The sequence below is a fragment of the Macaca fascicularis genome, chromosome 17 (assembly GCF_037993035.2).
Source record: "Macaca fascicularis isolate 582-1 chromosome 17, T2T-MFA8v1.1".
Taxonomy (NCBI): Eukaryota; Metazoa; Chordata; class Mammalia; order Primates; family Cercopithecidae; genus Macaca; species Macaca fascicularis.
The window spans coordinates 97,884,541-97,905,103 of record NC_088391.1 but is presented as its reverse complement, the minus strand read 5'-3'; the positions used below and the strand labels follow the sequence as shown (position 1 = coordinate 97,905,103).

At 38.9% G+C, this 20,563-nt stretch overlaps 1 protein-coding gene across 2 annotated transcripts in view; it reads left to right on the top strand.

Annotated features, from left to right (window-relative positions):
* NALF1 (NALCN channel auxiliary factor 1) overlaps positions 1-20,010 on the top strand; it is a 706,925-nt gene extending 686,915 nt beyond the window's left edge. Inside the window, exons 3-4 of one of the 2 annotated variants that reach the window (XM_045377030.3) lie at positions 13,983-14,028; positions 15,753-20,010. In XM_045377030.3, the coding sequence (XP_045232965.1) occupies positions 13,983-14,005 (23 nt within the window). In that variant the 3' untranslated portion in view covers positions 14,006-14,028; positions 15,753-20,010. The remainder of the gene's footprint in view (positions 1-13,982; positions 14,029-15,752) is intronic. The other variant, XM_045377029.3, reaches the window with a different exon arrangement.
* The last annotated feature ends 553 nt before the right edge of the window (positions 20,011-20,563 follow it).

Sequence of the window (20,563 nt, the reverse complement as noted above, 5' to 3'; positions counted from 1 at the left end):
AATCAGTGCTGGTCAGCTGCTGCAGCCCGACCAGCAAGAGCTGAAGCAGGGCGAGGCATCGCCTCACATGGGAAGTGCAAGGGGGAAGAGAATCCATTTTCCTAGCCAGGGGAACTCAGACACACAACACCTGGAAAATCGGGTAACTCCCATCCCAATACTGTGCTTTACCAAGGGTCTTAGCAAATGGGCACACCAGCAGATTATAGCCCACACCTGGCCAGGAGGGTCCCATGCCCACGGAGCCTCCCTCATTGCTAGCACAGCAGTCTGAGATCTAACAGCAAGGCAGCAGCCAGGCTGGGGGAAGGGTGCCCACCACTGCTGAGGCTTAAGTAGGTAAACAAAGCCACTGGGAAGCTCGACCTGGGTGGAGCTCACAGCAGCTCAAGGAGGCCTGTCTCTGTAGACTCCACCTCTGGGGACAGGGCACAGCTCAACAACAACAAAAAGCAGCAGAAACCTCTGCAGATGCAAACGACTCTGTATGACAGCTTTGAAGAGAGCAGTGGATCTCCCAACATGGAGGCTGAGATCTGAGAACGGACAGACTGCCTGCTCAAGTGGGTCACTGACCCCTGAGTAGCCTAACTGGGAGACATCCCCCACTAGGGGCAGACCGACACCCCACACCTCACATGGTGGAGTACACCCCTGAGAGGAAGCTTCCAAAGCAAGAATCAGACAGGTACACTTGCTGTTCAGCAATATTTTATCTTCTGCAGCCTCTGCTGCTGATACCCAGGCAAACAGGGTCTGGAGTGGACCTCAAGCAATCTGCAACAGACCTACAGCTGAGGGTCCTGACTGTTAGAAGGAAAACTAAGAAACAGGAAGGACACCCACACCAAAACCCCATCAGTACGTCACCATCATCAAAGACCAGAGGCAGATAAAAACACAGAGATGGGGAAAAAGCAGGGCAGAAAAGCTGGAAATTCAAAAAATAAGCACGCATCTCCCCTCCCAAAGGAACACAGCTCATCACCAGCAACGGATCAAAGCTGGACAGAGAAAGACTTTGATGAGATGAGAGAAGAAGGCTTCAGTCCATCAAACTTCTCAGAGCTAAAGGAGAAATTACGTACCCACGCAAAGAAACTAAAAATCTTGAAAAAAGAGTGGAAGAGGCCGGGCGCGGTGGCTCAAGCCTGTAATCCCAGCACTTTGGGAGGCCGAGACGGGCGTCAGGAGGTCAGGAGATCGAGACCATCCTGGCTAACACAGTGAAACCCCATCTTTACTAAAAAAAAATACAAAAAACTAGCCGGGAGAGGTGGCGGGTGCCTGTAGTCCCAGCTGCTCAGGAGGGTGAGGCAGGAGAATGGCGTGAACCCAGGAGGAGGAGCTTGCAGTGAGCCGAGATCACGCAACTGAACTCCAGCCTGGGCGATAGAGCGAGACTCCATCTCAAAAAAAAAAAAAAAGGAAGAATTGATAACTAGAATAATTAATGCAGAGAAGGCCATAAACGAACTGACAGAGATGAAAACCATGACACGAGAAATACGTGACAAATGCACAAGCTTCGGTAACAGACTCGATCAACTGGAAGAAAGAGTAGCAGCGATTGAGGATCAAATGAATAAAATGAAGTGAGAAGAGAAATCTAAAGAAAAAAGAAGAAAAAGAAATGAACAAAGCCTGCAAGAAGTATGGGATTATGTAAAAAGACCAAATCTACGTCTGATTGGGGTGCCTGAAAGTGAGGGGGAATATGGAACCAAGTTGGAAAACACTCTTCAGGATATCATCCAGGAGAACTTTCCCCAACCTAGTATGGCAGGCCAACATTCAAATTCAGGAAATACAGAGAATGCCACAAAGATACTCCTCGAGAAGAGCAACTCCAAGACACATAATTGCCAGATTCACCAAAGTTGAAATGAAGGAAAAAATCTTAAGGGCAGCCAGAGAGAAACGTCCGGATACCCAAAAAGGGAAGCCCATCAGACTAACAGCACATCTCTCGGCAGAAACTCTCCAAGCCAGAAGAGAGTGGGGGCCAATATTCAACATTCTTAAAGAAAAGAATTTTCAACTCAGAATTTCATATCCAGCCAAACTAAGTTTCATAAGTGAAGGAGAAATAAAATCCTTTACAGATAAGCAAATGCTTAGAGATTTTGTCACCACCAGGCCTGCCTTACAAGAGACCCTGAAGGAAGCACTAAACATGGAAAGGAACAACCGGTACCAGCCATTGCAAAAACATGCCAAAATGTAAAGACCATCGAGGCTAGGAAGAAACTGCATCAACTAATGAGCAAAATAACCAGTTAATATCATAATGGCAGGATCAAGTTCACACATAACAATACTACCCTTAAATGTAAATGGACTAAATGGTCCAATTAAAAGACACAGACTGGCAAACTGGATAAAGAGTCAAGACCCATCAGTTTGCTGTATTCAGGAGACCCATCTCACATGCAGAGACATACATAGGCTCAAAATAAAGGGATGGAGGAAGATCTACCAAACAAATGGAGAACAAAAAAAAGCAGGGGTTGCAATACTAGTCTCTGATAAAACAGACTTTAAACCATCAAAGATCAAAAGAGACAAAGAAGGCCATTACATAATGGTAAAGGGATCAATTCAACAGGAAGAGCTAATGATCCTAAATATATATGCACCCAATACAGGAGCACCCAGATTCATAAAGCAAGTCCTTAGAGACTTACAAAGAGACTTAGACTCCCATACAATAATAATGGGAGACTTCAACACTCCACTGTCAACATTAGACAGATCAATGAGACAGAAAGTTAACAAGGATATCCAGGAATTGAACTCATCTCTGCAGCAAGAAGACCTAATAGACATCTACAGAACTCTCCACCCCAAATCAACAGAATATACATTCTTCTCAGCACCACATCACACTTAGTCCAAAACTGACCACAGAATTGGAAGTAAAGCACTCCTCAGCAAATGTACAAGAACAGAACAAGAACAGAAATTATAACAAACTGTCTCTCAGACCACAGTGCAATCAAACTAGAACTCAGGACTAAGAAACTCAATCAAAACCGCTCAGCTACATGGAAACTGAATAACCTGCTCCTGAATGACTACTGGGTACATAACGAAATGAAGGCAGACATCAAGATGTTCTTTGAAACCAATGAGAACAAAGATACAACATACCAGAATCTCTGGGACACATTTAAAGCAGTGTGTAGAGGGAAATTTATAGCACTAAATGCCCACAAGAGAAAGCTGGAAAGATCTAAAATTGACACTCTAACATCACAATTAAAAGAACTAGAGAAGCAAGAGCAAACACACTCAAAAGCTAGCAGAAGGCAAGAAATAATTAAGATCAGAGCAGAACTGAAGGAGATAGAGACACAAAAAACCCTCCAAAAAATCAATGAATCCAGGAGTTGGTTTTTTGAAAAGATCAACAGAATTGATAGACCGCTAGCAAGACTAATGAAGAAGAAAAGAGAGAAGAATCAAATAAACGTAATAAATAATGATAAAGGGGAGATCACCACCGACCCCACAGAAAAACAAACTATCAGCAGAGAATACTATAAACACCTCTACGCAAATAAACTAGAAAATCTAGAAGAAATGGATAATTTCCTGGACACTTACACTCTCCCAAGACTAAAGCAGGAAGAAGCTGAATCCCTGTATAGACCAACAGCAGGCTCTGAAATTGAGGCTATAATTAATAGCCTACCAACCAAAAAAAGTCCAGGACCAGATGGATTCACAGCTGAATTCTACCAGAGGTACAAGGAGGAGCTGGTACCGTTCCCTCTGAAACTATTCCAATCAATAGAAAAAGAGGGAATCCTCCCTAACTCATTTTATGAGGCCAACATCATCCTGATACCAAAGCCTGGCAGAGACACAACAAAAAAAGAGAATTTTAGACCAATATCCCTGATGAACATCGATGCAAAAATCCTCAGTAAAATACTGGCAAACTGGATCCAGCAGCACATCAAAAAGCTTATCCACCATGATCAAGTGGGCTTCATCCCTGGGATGCAAGGCTGGTTCAACATATGCAAATCAATCAATGTAATCCAGCATATAAACAGAACCAAAGACAAAAACCACATGATTATCTCAATAGATGCAGAAAAGGCCTGTGACAAAATTCAACAGCCCTTCATGCTAAAGACGCTCAATAAATTCAGTATTGATGGAACGTATCTCAAAATAATAAGAGCTATTTATGACAAACCCACAGCCAATATCATACTGAATGGGCAAAAACTGGAAAAATTCCCTTTGAAAACTGGCGCAAGACAGGGATGCCCTCTCTCACCATTCCTATTCAACATAGTGTTGGAAGTTCTGGCTAGGGCAATCAGACAAGAGAAAGAAATAAAGCGTATCCAATTAGGAAAAGAAGAAGTCAAATTGTCCCTCTTTGCAGATGACATGATTGTATATTTAGAAAACCCCATTGTCTCAGCCCAAGATCTCCTTAAGCTGATAAGAAACTTCAGCAAAGTCTCAGGATACAAAATTAACGTGCAAAAATCACAAGCATTCTTATACACCAGTAACAGACAGAGAGCCAAATCATGAATGAACTTCCATTCACAATTGCTTCAAAGAGAATAAAATACCTAGGAATCCAACTTACAAGGGATGTAAAGGACCTCTTCAAGGAGAACTACAAATCACTGCTCAGTGAAATAAAAGAGGACACAAACAAATGGAAGGACATACCATGCTCATGGATAGGAAGAATCAATATCGTGAAAATGGCCATACTGCCCAAGGTAATTTATAGATTCAATGCCATCCCCATCAAGCTACCAATGAGTTTCTTCACAGAATTGGAAAAAACTGCTTTAAAGTTCATATGGAACCAAAAAAGAGCCCGCATTGCCAAGACAATCCTAAGTCAAAAGAACAAAGCTGGAGGCATCATGCTACCTGACTTCAAACTATACTACAAGGCTACAGTAACCAAAACAGCATGGTACTGGTACCAAAACAGAGATATAGACCAATGGAACAGAACAGAGTCCTCAGAAATAATACCACACATCTACAGCCATCTGATCTTTGACAAACCTGACAAAAACAAGAAATGGGGAAAGGATTCCCTATTTAATAAATGGTGCTGGGAAAATTGGCTAGCCATAAGTAGAAAGCTGAAACTGGATCCTTTCCTTACTCCTTATACAAAAATTAATTCAAGATGGATTAGAGACTTAAATGTTAGACCTAATGCCATAAAAACCCTAGAAGAAAACCTAGGGAATACCATTCAGGACATAGGCATGGGTAAGGACTTCATGTCTAAAACACCAAAAGCAATGGCAACAAAAGCCAAAATTGACAAATGGATCTAATTAAAGTGAAGAGCTTCTGCACAGCAAAAGAAACTACTATCAGAGTGAACAGGCAACCTACAGAATGGGAGAACATTTTTGCAATCTACTCATCTGACAAAGGGCTAATATCCAGAACCTACAAAGAACTCAAACAAATTTACAAGAAAAAAACCACCCCATCAAAAAGTGGGCAAAGGATATGAACAGACATTTCTCAAAAGAAGACATTCATACAGCCAACAGACACATGAAAAAATGCTCATCATCACTGGCCATCAGAGAAATGCAAATCAAAACCACAATGAGACACCATCTCACACCAGTTAGAATGGTGATCATTAAAAAGTCAGGAAACAACAGGTGCTGGAGAGGATGTGGAGAAATAGGAACACTTTTACGCTGTTGGTGGGACTGTAAACTAGTCCAATCATTGTGGAAGACAGTGTGGCGATTCCTCAAGGATCTAGAACTAGAAATGCCATTTGACCCAGCCATCCCATTACTGGGGATATACCCAAAGGATTATAAATCATGCTGCTATCAAGACACATGCACACATATGTTTATTGCAGCACTATTCACAATAGCAAAGACTTGGAATCAACCCAAATGTCCATCAGTGACAGACTGGATTAAGAAAATGTGGCACATATACACCATGGAATACTACGCAGCCATAAAAAAGGATGAGTTTGTGTCCTTTGTAGGGACATGGATGCAGCTGGAAACCATCATTCTCTGCAAACTATCACAAGAACAGAAAACCAAACACTGCATATTCTCACTCATAGGTGGGAACTGAACAATGAGATCACTTGGACTCGGGAAGGGGAACATCACACACCAGGGCCTATCATGGGGAGGGGGGAGGGGGGAGGGATTGCATTGGGAGTTATACCTGATGTAAATGATGAGTTGATGGGTGCTGACGAGTTGATGGGTGCAGCACACCAACATGGCACAAGTATACATATGTAACACACCTGCACATTATGCACATGTACCCTAGAACTTAAAGTATAATAATAACAAAATTTTAGAAAATTAAAAAATAAATAAAATGAGACAATATTATACACAAGTCTATAATAATCTAATCCTATATACAAGCTATTTTTAGAGAAATATGAACTATCAAAATTGATGCAAAGTAACCATGACAGATTAATAAACATGAAAGAAATTGAAAAGGTATGAAAATTACCTTTAGGAAACATTATCCACAATGCTTTATAAATTTCACACCATATAAACTATCTTAGAGGGTTAAAATACTTAAAAATTCCTCTTTCTAAAACTATAACTACATATATTTTTATATAATCTCACTTGATGATAAACATGCCAGATGTAAAATAAATACTGGAAAGTCAAAGTACAGCAACGTAGCTACAATTTCACTTTCAATATATTTTTATATATGAGATTCACAAATTATATGCAGGTTGTGTGTGTGTGTGTATATCTGCATGTTCACATTAATAAAAAACATTGAGAAAACAAATTGCAGTAGTTTCTTCTTTCAGATGAAAAAGACTATGTTACTGTTTTCTAAGCTTCAGCAGTCAGATATTTTTTTTTAAAGTTCGTTACTAGTTTAAACATTTGAAAAATTTGTCTCATATTATTCTTGGACTCTATGTCAAAATGTAAATTACTGTGATAAAGATCGTACTTAAATAATGCCATGTTTTATTCTAAGGATTTCCTTAGAAAATATTTATTCCTTAGATATAAGGAAAATATTTATTCCTTAGATTCCTTAAGATCTCCTTAGAATAAAGGAACTTTATTGACTTTCTTGTGCTTAATTAGTATTCATAATGACTATACTTGAGTAATTGTTTTGAGCTGTGAAAAATAAGGACTTTTTGGTAAGTGGCTTTGACTAGTTGGAAAATAAAAATAATAAAATAGAGGATCTTTAAAGCCCCTCCTAATAAATTCTTTTCTATATTTTATTTTATTTTTAATTTTTAAGTTTGGTGTATACATAGTAGGTGTATATATCTATGGGGTACAGGAGATATTTTGATACAGGCATACAATGGATAATAATCTCATCAGGCTAAATGGGGTATCCTTAAAATATGAGCTTATTTGAAAATAGGGTCTTTGTAAATGTAATTTATTAAGTTGAAATGAGACCATACTAGATTGCAGTGGGCCTGGGATCCAATATGCTGGTGTCTTATAAGAACTGCAAAGACACCGAGACACACAGGAAAGGCCACGTGGGGACAGAAGCAGCAGTTAGAGTGATGCCTGACAGCCAAGAAGCTCTAGGGACGGCTGGCAGCTAACAGTGACTGGGAAGGGCCCAGGAAGGATCCTCCCCTTGAGCCCCAGAGGGAGCATAGCCCTGCCCACACCTGGATCTCAGACTTCCAGCCTCCGGAACTTAGAAAATACTTTTCTGCTGTGATATTTTTTTAATTTTCAAAACATTTTTAATTTTTGTGGGTACATAATAGTTGTAACATTATTGATATATCTTGATACAGGCATGCGATGTGTAATCACATCAGGGTAAATGGGGTACCCGCCCCCTGAAGCATTGATTCTTTATGTTACAAACAATCCAATTATACTCTTTTAGTCAGATTAAACTGTACAATACATCATTGTTGACTGTAATTACCCTGTTGTACTAACAAATACTAATCTTATTCATTCTATCTAACTATATTTTTGCACCCATTAGCCATCCCACTACCAACCCCCCACTACCCTTCCCAGCCTATAGTAACCATTATTCTATTTTTTATCTCCATGAGTTCGTTTTAATTTTTTAGCTCTCACAAATAGGCAAGAACATACAAAGTTTGTCTTTCTGTGCTTGGCTAATTTCACTTAACATAATGACCTCCAGTTCCATCTGTGTTGTAAATGACCAGGATCTCCCTTTTTTTTTTTTTTTTTTGAGACGGAGTCTCGCTCTGTCGCCCAGGCTGGAGTGCTGTGGCGCGATCTCGGCTCACTGCAATCTCCGGGTTCACGCCATTCTCCTGCCTCAGCCTCCCGAGTAGCTGGGACTACAGGTGCCCGCCAGTACGTCCGGCTTTTTTTTTTTTTTTTTTTTTTTTTTTTTTTTTGTATTTTTAGTAGAGAAGGGGTTTTTCTGTGTTAACCAGGGTGGTCTCAATCTCCTGACCTCGTGATCCACCCACCTTGACCTCCTAAACTGCTGGGATTACAGGCGTTAGCCACAGTGCCTGGCCTATTTTTAGTTTTCTGAGGAACCTCCATACTTTTCTCCATAGGGACTGTACTACTTTTCATTCCCATGAACAGTGTTCCCTTTTCCCCACAACCTCACCAGCATTTGTTATTGCCTGTCTTTTGGGTAAAAGCCATTTTAACTGTGGTGAGATGATATTTCACTGCAGCTTTGATTTGCATTCCTCTGATGATCAACTGTGTTGAGCACTTTTTTATATACCTCTTTGCCTTTTGTATGTCTACTTTTGAGAAATGTCTATTCAGATCTTTTGCCAATTTTTAAATTGAATTATTAGATTTTTTCCTATGGAATTGTCTCAGCCCCTTATATATTCTGCTTATTAAGCCCTTTCCAAATGAGTATTTTTCAAATCTGTTCTTCCATTCTGCGGGCTGTCTCTTCATTTTGTTGATTATTTTCTTTGCCATGCAGAAACGTTTTAACTTGTTATGATCCCATTTGTCCATTTTTGCTTTGGTTGCCTGTGCTTGCAGGGTATTACTCAAGAAATTGCTGACTAGAGCAACATCCTGGAGACTTTCCCCAGTGTTTTCTTTTAGTAATTTCATAGTTTGAGATCTTAGATTTAAGTCTTTAAGTCATTTTTTTTTTTTTTTTTTGAGACAGTCTTGCTCTGTTGCCCAGGCTGGAGTGCAGTGGCACAATCTCGACTCACTGCAACCTCTGCCTCCTGGGTTCAAGCGGTTCTCCTGCCTCAGCCTCCCCAGTAGCTGGGATTACAAGCTTGTGCCACCATGCCCAGCTAATTTTTGCATTTTTAGTAGAGATGAGGTTTCACCATGTTGGCCAGGGTGGTCTGACACTCCTGGCCTCAAGTGATCCATCTGCCTGTGACTCCCAAAGTGCTAGGGTTATAGGTGTGAGCCACAGCACCTGGCCCCTTAAGTCTTTAAATCACTTTGATTTCATTTTCGTATATGGCAAGAAATAGGAGTCTAGTTTCATTCTTCTGCATATGGATATCTAGTTTTCCTGGCACCATTTATTTAAGAGACTGTCCTTTCCCCCAACTTATGTACTTGCCACCTTTGTCAAAAATGACTACACTGTAGATGTATGGATTTGTTTCTGGGTTCTCTATTCTGTTCCATTGGTCTATGTGTCTGTTTTTATGTTAATATCATGCTATTTTGGTTACTGTACCTCTGCAGTACAATTTGAAGTCAGATAATGTTATTCCTCTAGTTTTGTTCCTTTTGCTAAAGATAACTTTGGCTATTCTGGGCCTTTTGTGTTTCCATATAAATATTAGAATTATTTGTTTTATTTCTGTGAAGAACATTATTGGTATTACTGCAATTACTGTTGCACCAACCTAATATTTTTTACAGGGATTGCATTGAATCTGTAGCTTGCTTTGGGTAGCATGGACATTTTAACAATACTGATTCTTCCAATCCATGAACATGGAATATCTTTCCATTTTTTTGTGTCCTCTTTAATTTCTTTCATCAGTGTTGCATAGTTTTTACTGTAGAGATCTTTCACTTTTTTGGTTAATTCGTAGGTATTTTATTTGTAGCTATCATACATGGCATTGCTTTCTTGATTTCTTTTTCAGATTGTTCACTGATGACATATAGAAATGTTACTGAATTTTGTATGTCAATTTTGTATCCTGTAACTTTACTGAATTTGTTTATTAGTTCTAGCAGTTTTTTGGTGGAGTTTTTAGTTTTTCCCATATATAAAATTGTGACATTTGGGGCTGGATGATAATTAATATAAGAAAAATAAAAATAAATTTAAATAAATTTAAAAACAAAATCATATCATCTGCAACAAAGAATAATTTGACTTATTCTTTTCCAATAAGTCAAACTGGATGCCCTTCTTTCTCTTGTCTGATTCCTCTAGGTAGGAATTCCCCTGATAATAAATTCTGATTTTACTATTTATCTCTACTTACAACATGAGTCATTAATATTATGTGAGATTTTCTTACCTGCCATGCACTGTTCTAAACAATTTATGTGTATTATTTAATTCTCAAAAAGAAAAAATCTCTGTGAGGTTGGTACTGTAATGTCAAACTGATTCACTAGAGATTTCAAATAGAACAGCTTATAAGCAAAATGTATCAGAACATTTCACCACCCAGAAAATTTGCTTTTGTTTTTTCCTAATGCTAATTTGTGCAATTGTACTTGTTTGTGCAAGGAGGTTCTTGTTTGAGAAATTATTTTTACTTGGAAATATGTTTTTATAGTTTCTTCAATGCTGAGGAAAAAGTCGTTTCTGTAGGTAGGTGGAAAATTTCCTAGGAGATTTGCCCCAGCAGGTTATCTGTGTGCAGGTGGTTTTTGGAGGAGAACTCTCAGGCATGCTACCTATGATGGGGTGAAGAAGGAGAAATTTGGTAGAGGGAAAAAATCTGAAGCTGGGATGGCCCTTGAGAGATGTCTTGACTTCAGTCAAGTGGGCCCAGCCTTGGGACCCCTCCCTTGTTTGGAGGCTGCCCAGGGCCTGAGAAATAGGTCAAGGCTGCTGACTTCAACCAACGGCAGTGTCTGGGAGGCATGCAGGGTGAAACCCTCTGTAGATAGCACTCCGAACAGGAGGAGTCTGTGCCCCCAGGTCCCAAGGAGGTCATTGATCTGCTTAAGTGACCCAGTGACTCTATGTAAGTCAAAGAAATAATGGCCTTAGAAGGCTGCATGTCCTTGCGTACTCAGAAATGCATTTGACAGAGAAAAAGGCATCTGTCAGAATTCAAGGCAGAGAAGAATGATGTAGAAAAAAGAGCTGGAAAATTTTCTAGGCAGTCCCAACCAAAAAGATTGTTTTATGGCTTAAATCCAAAAGAATCGAAGAATAGGTAAGGAGATAATAATTAAAACCTCTTAGAAATTAGAAAGTCGATGCATACTAACAGATTTGCTGAAACTTAGGAAAAGTAATATGAAGCAACAGAGAGGAAACAGTGTCAGTCCGATTTACATCCAGACTCAGGGATTGACAACACGAGATACAATGGAAGAAAAGGCAAAATAAGGAAGACTGAGTGGAAGTCAGTTTTAAGAGGCAGTCAGGTCCCCAAATCCCATTCCGTATTCCCATCCCAGAGACTGGGGGCATATTTCTTTCTGGAGGAAACTTTTTCTTTTTGAGGTGACATAGAAAAGGTTGTTGGTATGAGCAACAGTAGGAGGAGTTCAGGGCAGGGGACCACCCTGACCACCAGGATCCAATGCACACCCCCACCCTGAAGCTGAGACTCCCCCAGCCCCATCTTGCTGCTCCCTCCTGCTCCCTGGCCTTCTGCTTCCTGGATGGATATTGGATAGACTTTTCTGGGGAGTCTGATCAACCTAAAGACAGAATTTTAAAAGTTTCTCCATGCTGGCCAGGCACGGTGGCACCCGCCTGTAATCCCAGCACTTTGGGAGGCCAAGGCGGTAGATCACCAGGTCAAGAGATCTAGACCATCCTGGCCAACATGGTGAAACCCTATCTCTACTAAAAATACAAAAAAATTAGCCAGGCATATTGGTGGGAGCCTGTGGTCCCACCTACTCCGGATGCTGAGGCAGGAGAATCACTTGAACCCGGGAGGCGGAAGTTGCAGTGAGCCAAGATGGCGCCACTGCATTCTAGCGCGGCGACAGAGAGAGACTCCATCTCAAAAAATAAAATAAAATAAAATAAAAAAGTTTCTCCATCCTAACCGTTCAGGCATGTCATCTCACAGTGCGGCTCACCGGCCACAGTCCTCCTTAGGTGCCCAGACTTCCTGCCCTTTTCATTTTGTGCAGACAACTAGAAATGCATGGTGTTTCCATGAGAAGAACAAGAGACAAACAAACACAAAAGGTGGCAACACAGAGAAAATGGAGGGAATTTATTCAGAGATGGAATGAAACACAACAAATAAGGGTACCCCAAATATCTCAGATATCTCAGAGTGAAAAAAACATCAACATGGTCACCACAAAATAAGAACAGTTGCTTCAAAAAGCAACATTCAGATAACACGAAGGAACTCTTGGAACTTAGTCCCAGGGAAAAAAGCAAAATTCAGTGAAATTATGTCCCGTGAAAACTCACCAAATTCTCCTGAAACTAGAGTTAAGGGATGAAGTAATATGAAATATTAACAGCAGAGGTAAGAAAATTAAAGGACAAGTTCTGAAGGTCCAACAGCCAAACGTAGGACCAGTGATTGAATAAATCTGAAGAATGATCATTTCTAAATTAGAATTCCATACCCAGCCAAATAATCAATTAAATGTGAGGTAGAATAAACACATTTTAAGGCATATGGCATCTTGGAAATTCACCTCATGAGCTTTTCCTACTGAAGGCATTAGAGGTTGTAAACCCCCAAAAGGAGAAAGAAGGGGATGAGGCACAGGATACAGGGAACAGGGGATCCAGCACTGCAATGCACAGAGCGGTAGAAACTCATCAGGCATGATGGCAACCAGTCCAGACGGTGGGAGGCTCCAAGAGATATTTCTTCAGAAAAGAACTGATAGAACACCTGATGCAAATGAAAAAACTGGCAATGCATTTGGGTTGAATTAGTTAGAAAAGGGAACATAACAAGACAAGTATTATCTGTAGAAAAAAAAATGAAGCGGTACAGGGATAGAAAATTGGACTTTACTACATGGTTGAACTAAGAATTACATTTATGTCATCCTAATACTGTAAAGGCAACAGCAGGTATCAAAGTTACTATTTATGGAGGAATGGGTGAGGGTTTGGTGGGAAGCATATTTGCTGGAAGGAGGAGGAGAATAAATGTTTTATCTCCACATTTCCTGAGGGGAATCTACAGATAATGCTAAAAAATGAAAAATCAAGAAGAGCATAAAACATGTTATTCTCAGAAAAGGAGCTAAATACAAAGCAGCTGAAAGATATGGAAATATTTGCCTTTGAGAAAGAAGAATTTGAGATGTGGGAGGTGGAGGATTTTTTGTTATTTTGTAAAATACTCTGGAATTATTTTATCTTAATATAGATGTGTTATTCATAAGTTTGAGTAAAAACTTGTTAAAAAGATGGACAGGAGAGAAAAAAGAAAGAATATTAATTGTGCCAGACAAAAAGAAGGGTTCATTTATTGGCCTGAATGAAGTGCTTCTATTTTTTTTCTGCGATGACTTTAGTTGTAAATCAGCAAACCAGTTTCTGAGCAACTTTGGAAGAGCTTCTTATTTACATAACGTTGTTAAATATATTCTGATTATTAGCATTCTAAAATGTTGATCTAAAGGACTTCTAGATTTCTATTTTTATAATCTTATTGTAAACTCCTTTTGTTATAGTATGTAGTATTGGAAACGTATATTTCAATAAATGATTAGTCTACCACTGAGATATCTTATATGAAAAAAGAAAATATCATACAATAAAAATGTCAGAGCTGAAGACCTCATTAATTCAGTTTTTTTTTTTTATATTCTACCTAGGCGAAGGTGAAGTTTACCTTTGAATGCCTAAGAAGAAATGAATATTGTAAGCATCATTATAAGGATATCTTGTTCATTTCTTTAAAAGAAACCGAAGATTGAATGTATATTATTTGAGATTCTTTTTAATTAAATAAATAGGTATACTGAGTTTATTCATGTAATAAATGCTCATTAAGTATTTTGTTCAGGCGTTCTGCTACATGAGAATGCAAAACTAAGAATGTATAGTTTATGCTTTTAAATTGACAGATAAGAAAATTGAAATTAAAATGAGCAATTGTGATTAAAAGAAAAATAACAATAATTGCTATAATTAAGGGTTAAGCAAAATGCTAATAGCCCAGGGGTATGAGTACAAGCTTCATACAGGGAGTTTCACTTGAACTACATTTGGAAGATAAATGAGAAGTATGTAGAGGAATTGATGGAGGACATTTTAGAAAAAAACAGTGACTTGGCTAGTGATACAGGCTTGGGTGCTCTGGGACGAGCCAGTGCTTCAGGAATGTGGGAACATTGAGCAGTGAGCCTGGAGAGAGAGGAGAGACCTTTAGATTTTATTGTTTAGGTTGAAGCAATGAGATACCATTGATAACTATTGTTATTCACAGTAGCCCAAATTTTCATGTTATTTCTATGTGCTAGCCACTGAACCAAGCATATTACATGAAAAATCTCATGTAATCCTTACAACTACTCTACTATTATCCCCATTTTTGTTTTTCAAGCATGACATTAATATGACAAAATTTGTCTAGAAAGTTCATTCTAACACCCACGAATAAATGGTTCAGTCAAGTAGAAAAAAAAAATACACAATGATTTATACAGCTTGCATAAAAATATTCTATGTAATACAGCAAGGTAAAGGATTGGAAAGATTGTAGATACACCGTGGTTTTATTCTTTTCACTACTTCCAAAGTTTTAAAATGTGCATCTGTCAATTTTAAAATAACAATGTGTGTTATCAGAGGAAGAAGAGAAAAAGGGAAGGAAGAGTTTCAGCAAGGAGGAATAAAGTGAAGAGAGAACAAGAGAAGCAGAGACAGACAATTCCTGATAGGCACAATTGGAGGACAGATCAAATGAGAAGACGAACAGCAGAGAGACTCCTTCGTGATGGTCCAAGCAAAAGATAAGGAAGCCTCAATTCAGGCAGACTTCTATAGAAAGCAAATGGAGAAGATGGAGAAAAATAAGAGAAATGTTTAGAAAATAAATCAAAATGACCCGATCACCATTGGACACATAGATGGTTTTGCCCATTCTCCCAGACAGGGAGAGAGAAGACTTGATGAGGCTTCTGAGAGGAAACGATGATAACATGGTTCCTAGAGCTATGACATGATGATCTGTTGCTTATTTCACTCAGCATAACTAGCTAATGTCAGTTTATGCATTGCATAAATTGGTCACATTCCTGTTAAAGAAGAAAGGATGGTTGCATGTACTTGATCTCCAGGTTGATCCAGAACCTCAAGTTCTGACTTTGACTTAATGAAATCTTCTATTCTGTATTCCCAACAACCCAGAACTTTCATGGTATGACTGGCAGGAATATAAAAGAACAACTTGAGGAATCTAACAATACTGGTTTGAGAACATGGGTGACTCTTTATCCAATTGTATTGACTTGATTTTCCTTTAAAAAAAGTCTAATTGCCTGTAAGGTTGTGTGGGTTAGAATGTTAAAGCAACAGCTTCACTCTACTATGTCGCAAATATATTTCCTTCCTGCTGACACTCTGCTTCCTTCTTCCTACAGGGCTTTATGAAACCTTTCTAACCAATGATGAACCAGAATGCTGTGACGTCAGGAGAGAAGAAAAATCAAATAACCCATCCAAAGGGACCGTAGAGAAAAGTGACTCCTGTCACAGGACATCGCTCACAGTGTCATCAGCAACAAGACTGTGCAACAGCAGACTCAAGCTGTGTGTTCTTGTACTGATTCTCTTACACACAGTGCTCACAGCCTCGGCAGCACAGAATACAGCCGGACTGAGCTTTGGAGGCATCAACACGCTGGAAGAAAACTCAACTAATGAGGAGTAACGGAAGGACGAGTGTCACCACAGCAGCAGCTGGCCCGCCATGAAAAATGGCAACTGCTGTCTCATGTAACAGAAACTGGGTGCTTTTACCCTCGAATTACTTATTGCAAGGCCTTTAGGGTAAAATTTAAACAGATGGGCCTGAATCCAAACAAGGACACAACCACAGCTTTTTATTGACTAAAAGGCTGGAAAGTGACTTTAAATTTCTCACACCATTTTATACACTGTGTTTTAATGTTTGGAGGTTTTATTTGCTTTCGTTTTGGTTTGGGTTTATTTGTTTGTTTATTTTTTGCACTTGTTAATGCAGGATTTATTTTGGGGGATGGTTTCTCAGAGGTAAACTAAGTCTTTTCACTGTCTCTATCTCTCTATATTTCTAGTCATTGTGTGTGTTCATCAGATAGTTCTGTCTTTATGTCCTGTCAGTTTCTATTAGAGGAATGATTGCTATGACCTCATGGTATAGCAAAAAACAACAACAAAAAAAGAATAAAAAATAAAAAAGACAAAAAAAAGAAAACAACAAAAAATAAAAATAAAAAAAATCCCTAAGACTCCCTTCTACCCACAGAACCAATACCCTTCCCGGCCTTTCCTTTCCCTCGCCCTCTTCTCGTCCCCTAAGCAAACAACATCCGCTTGCTTCTGTCTGTGTAACCACAGTGAACGGGTGTGCACACTTGGTGGGCCTCTGAGCCCCTGTTGCACAAACCCAAACCAGAGCGGAGCCAAGGGGGCCTGGCAGGAGTTCCTTTTTAGCTGAACAAACAAGTGCTCTCCATAATAGGTGGAATCAGACAGTTAACACATTTTTATGTTGAAAACTAAATAAAAGGAAAAAAATTAAAAAAAAACACTATCATGAACTGTATTGCTCCAGTTCCCATCCCCAAGTGGCCCAGCCCTTTCTTGCTGGTCCAGTTGGACAGGAGCAGCTATCTAGAATCAGGATGCAGGGAGTGAGGAAGTTTTTTCCTTTGACAATGGAGGTGGGCTTTCATTGTGATTTCAGTTCTGTTGCAGTAATATACGAGCACATTTTGGCCATTGTAATTACAGGGAACAAAGGGATTGCGGACACATATCTGGACTTCTTTTCCTCCCTTATTGTTGTGGAAGAGACACTAGAAATGCTCAAACACCTGCAATATACAGAATATATACAATTTTATTCCAGTATTTCCCTAACATATGGTTTAAAATTATTCCAGGTATACAGTGTATGCAATTCTGCATTATCACAGAGGAACAACTTCTTTTTAAAAAAATAAATAGTTCAGCCATTTTTATTAATGTGCAAAAACTTTATCACTCTAACATGCTCTAGGTAGTTGAGGAAAAGAGGTCTGATCACTCTGTATTTTTTTTTTCTTTGTGGGAACATTTCACCTGCTGAGTGTATATGAATTTGCTTTCTATAAAAGGCTTTTATGAGTTTACAGTAGAATCAGTGGAAGGAAGAGTTAATAAGGGCTGTTTTTAAAAAAAAAACAAACAAACAAAACAAATAATTAAAAAAAAACATTTTACATTCCTTCCTATTCTCTAACTACACTTGGGAAGTGCACTTCAGATAAGTTTGCAGTGTGACTGAGAGATGAAGGAAATCCATAGAAAAGGTCCTCTTAGCGAACAAAATTTAGTTATTAACTTTATAGCTATGAAATTTCCCTGGGCATTTGTTTTTGTTCAAACAGACTTTAACCTCTGCATCATACTTAACCCTGCAACATGCGTACAGTATGCATATTTTGTTTTGAAAAAAAATGTTTTGTTCCAGTCTGTTAAGAATATTCAAAAATAATAAAGGTATTGCTTAATAAAATTGCTAGAATTGTTTAGCAGTACATGCACAATATTTTACTAGATTCTTTGTTTTAATAGTGTTTTGAGACTGAAAATCCTAAAATGGTCTGCGCAAATACAAAAAAAAAAAAAAAAACCACCAAAAATGCAACATTCTCCCCGTTTTTGTTCTTTTAAAATTTTTTTTTTCTGCAAATGCAAAAACATTACATGTGGACAGACACATACACATAGGCATATTTTAATTTATGGAAACATCGTGCTTTTCTGGGGACACAAGCCGAGGAAGTGAATGGCTCGGGGGAGACACATTAATTGCATGGAATCGTTGACTATGAAACACTTGTAGAAATGAGCACTTTGGTATCCCTAACCAGTGGCGGAATGCAGATTCCAGTGGTGCTGGGCGGACAAGAAGCAGAGGGATTGAGGCTGCAAGAGATTCCTGAGGAAGAGCTCACAGGGTGATTTTATTCAGATGACCTCTAGGTGAATGGCCAGGAAAGAGTCTGTTCTGACCTTTATCTACCTCTGCTGTGCTAAGGCCACTCCACATGCCGTCTCACCATGTCTTCAGCGTTCCTCATGCTGCTTCTCCCTGTGCCGCAGGCGTTTCCAATCTTGCCGGAAGATGACAAAGCAAATGCGAATTCACTCACTTTTATTGGCATGACAATAAAGTATTCTTTCTAAACACTTAGCAAAATGATGAAAAACAGTATTCCTTGAAAGATAGGTTTTCATTTTCTCAATATATTTTGAACTGACTAAAGTTCTTTACAAATACAAGAGGATCAGAAGGTTCCACTTACCCGTGTTTTAGCGTTTGTTTGGAGATAGTGCCAACCAAAAGCTGGAAAACGAAAACCACCATTACTTTCCATAAGAGGTACGCCCCCCAAAACAGTTTTGAAAGTTGGGAGAAACACTGCAGGCTTCATCGTAAATATAAAGTGATAATTTAGGTGAGGAAGGAACAGTAAGGAGAGAAGGGGAATGAATCCTTTCTCCGTATCAAGTCACCCAGCGTTGGAACAGTCTCTGATGCTGGCGGAATCTTTTTCTTGTCATGTTCATCTGTTCTATTACAGGAGAATGATTTCAGTGCCTAGTATCTATTATTGTAAGTGTGTAACCACTTTCTCACAATATTTCCATTGGACATGTTGAAGCAGAGCAGCTTCTTCTGGGGTCAGCCAGAGGATCCAAATACGCAACAACTCCTTCCCCAAGCTCAGAAACAATCACTGATGATGCAGATTTCACCACATCCATTCATTCTTCGTAGTAGTTTTCCTGGCACACACTTGAGCATGCTTAAGGTTGTGCACATGTTCATTTTGAATGAGTAAGTTCAGCCCCTGCTCCTTTGTAATCATCTTGTTTAGTTTTTCCTGTAGAGGATGTCTACCGTATAATGGATAGTGAACTACAATATTAAAATAATTATTTCTGCAAGCAAGTTGAAAACCAAGAAAACAATATTTGTTTCATAAATGTGTGGCATAGATTTCCCTGTGTTTATTCTTTTTATCTGCAATCGAGAAATTTCAGTTTCTGGAATATGTTGGTACTGCTAAGCTAAATGGCAAATAACATAGAGTTCAATGTCATTCTTTATTGCATTTACATTTGGTGATATATTATACTGAACTTTTCTCGCATTAAAAGGATAGTACTTTTCCCCTCTCTCACAAGACAGTAAGTGAAAGTTGTTCTTTTGAATGGCATCATTACAAAAAGTAATTTGGTTTCTTACTAATAACTTGGTACCTTAAGTACTAGAACCTGTAGTAGTTAAAACAAAAGAAAATAGGCAGATAGCAGAAACAAAAGAATGACAGGAAAGGAAGGAAGGAAAGAAAGGAGTGAGGGAGGGAGGGAAGAAGGGAGGGATAGAGGCAGGGAATGAGGGGGAAAGGAGGTTTTATATGAATGAATAAGTACATAATTTTTCTGGGGGAAAAAAAGTAAATGAAATAAGCAATTGGATGCCAGACCCATGTGCCAAATACCTGAACTGGCATATGGCATTTGATATCTGAACAATGTCAAAAACGTTAATCAATCTGAAGCATGATTTACATTATTTCTCGCTAACAATGAAATTTACAATGTTCTTGCTACTCAAAGCATTAAATCAACAGAGAACTGAAAGCTGCATTTTGTCTTATTTAGAACTGCAGTCAGGTATTTCATTTCTTTTCTGTTTGTTTTTTCTTTTTCTTTTTCTTTTTTTTTTTAGATGGGAACTTGCTCTGTTGCTCAGGCTGGAGTGCAGTGGCAAGATCTCTGCTCACTGCAACCTCCGCTTCCTGGGTTCAAGCAATTCTCCTGCCTCAAGCCTTCCGAGTAGCTGGGACTACAGGCTTGTGTCACCACGCCTGGCTAATTTGTGTATTTTTAGTAGAGACAGGGTGTTGCCATGTTGGCCAGGCTGGTCTTGAACTCCTAACCTCAGGTGATCCGCCAATTAGGCCTTTCAAAGTGCTGGGATTACAGGCGTGAGCCACCGCACCCAGCCAGGTATTTAATTTCATAAGTATACATATGCATATATGAGAAGATAGGGTTATATACCATGGTGTGTGTGTATATATATGTATGTATATATATATATGTATGTATATATATATACACACACACACACATACACACATTGCTTGCAAATAAAACTTCAACTAAAACATTATGTAGTCCGTAACAACAC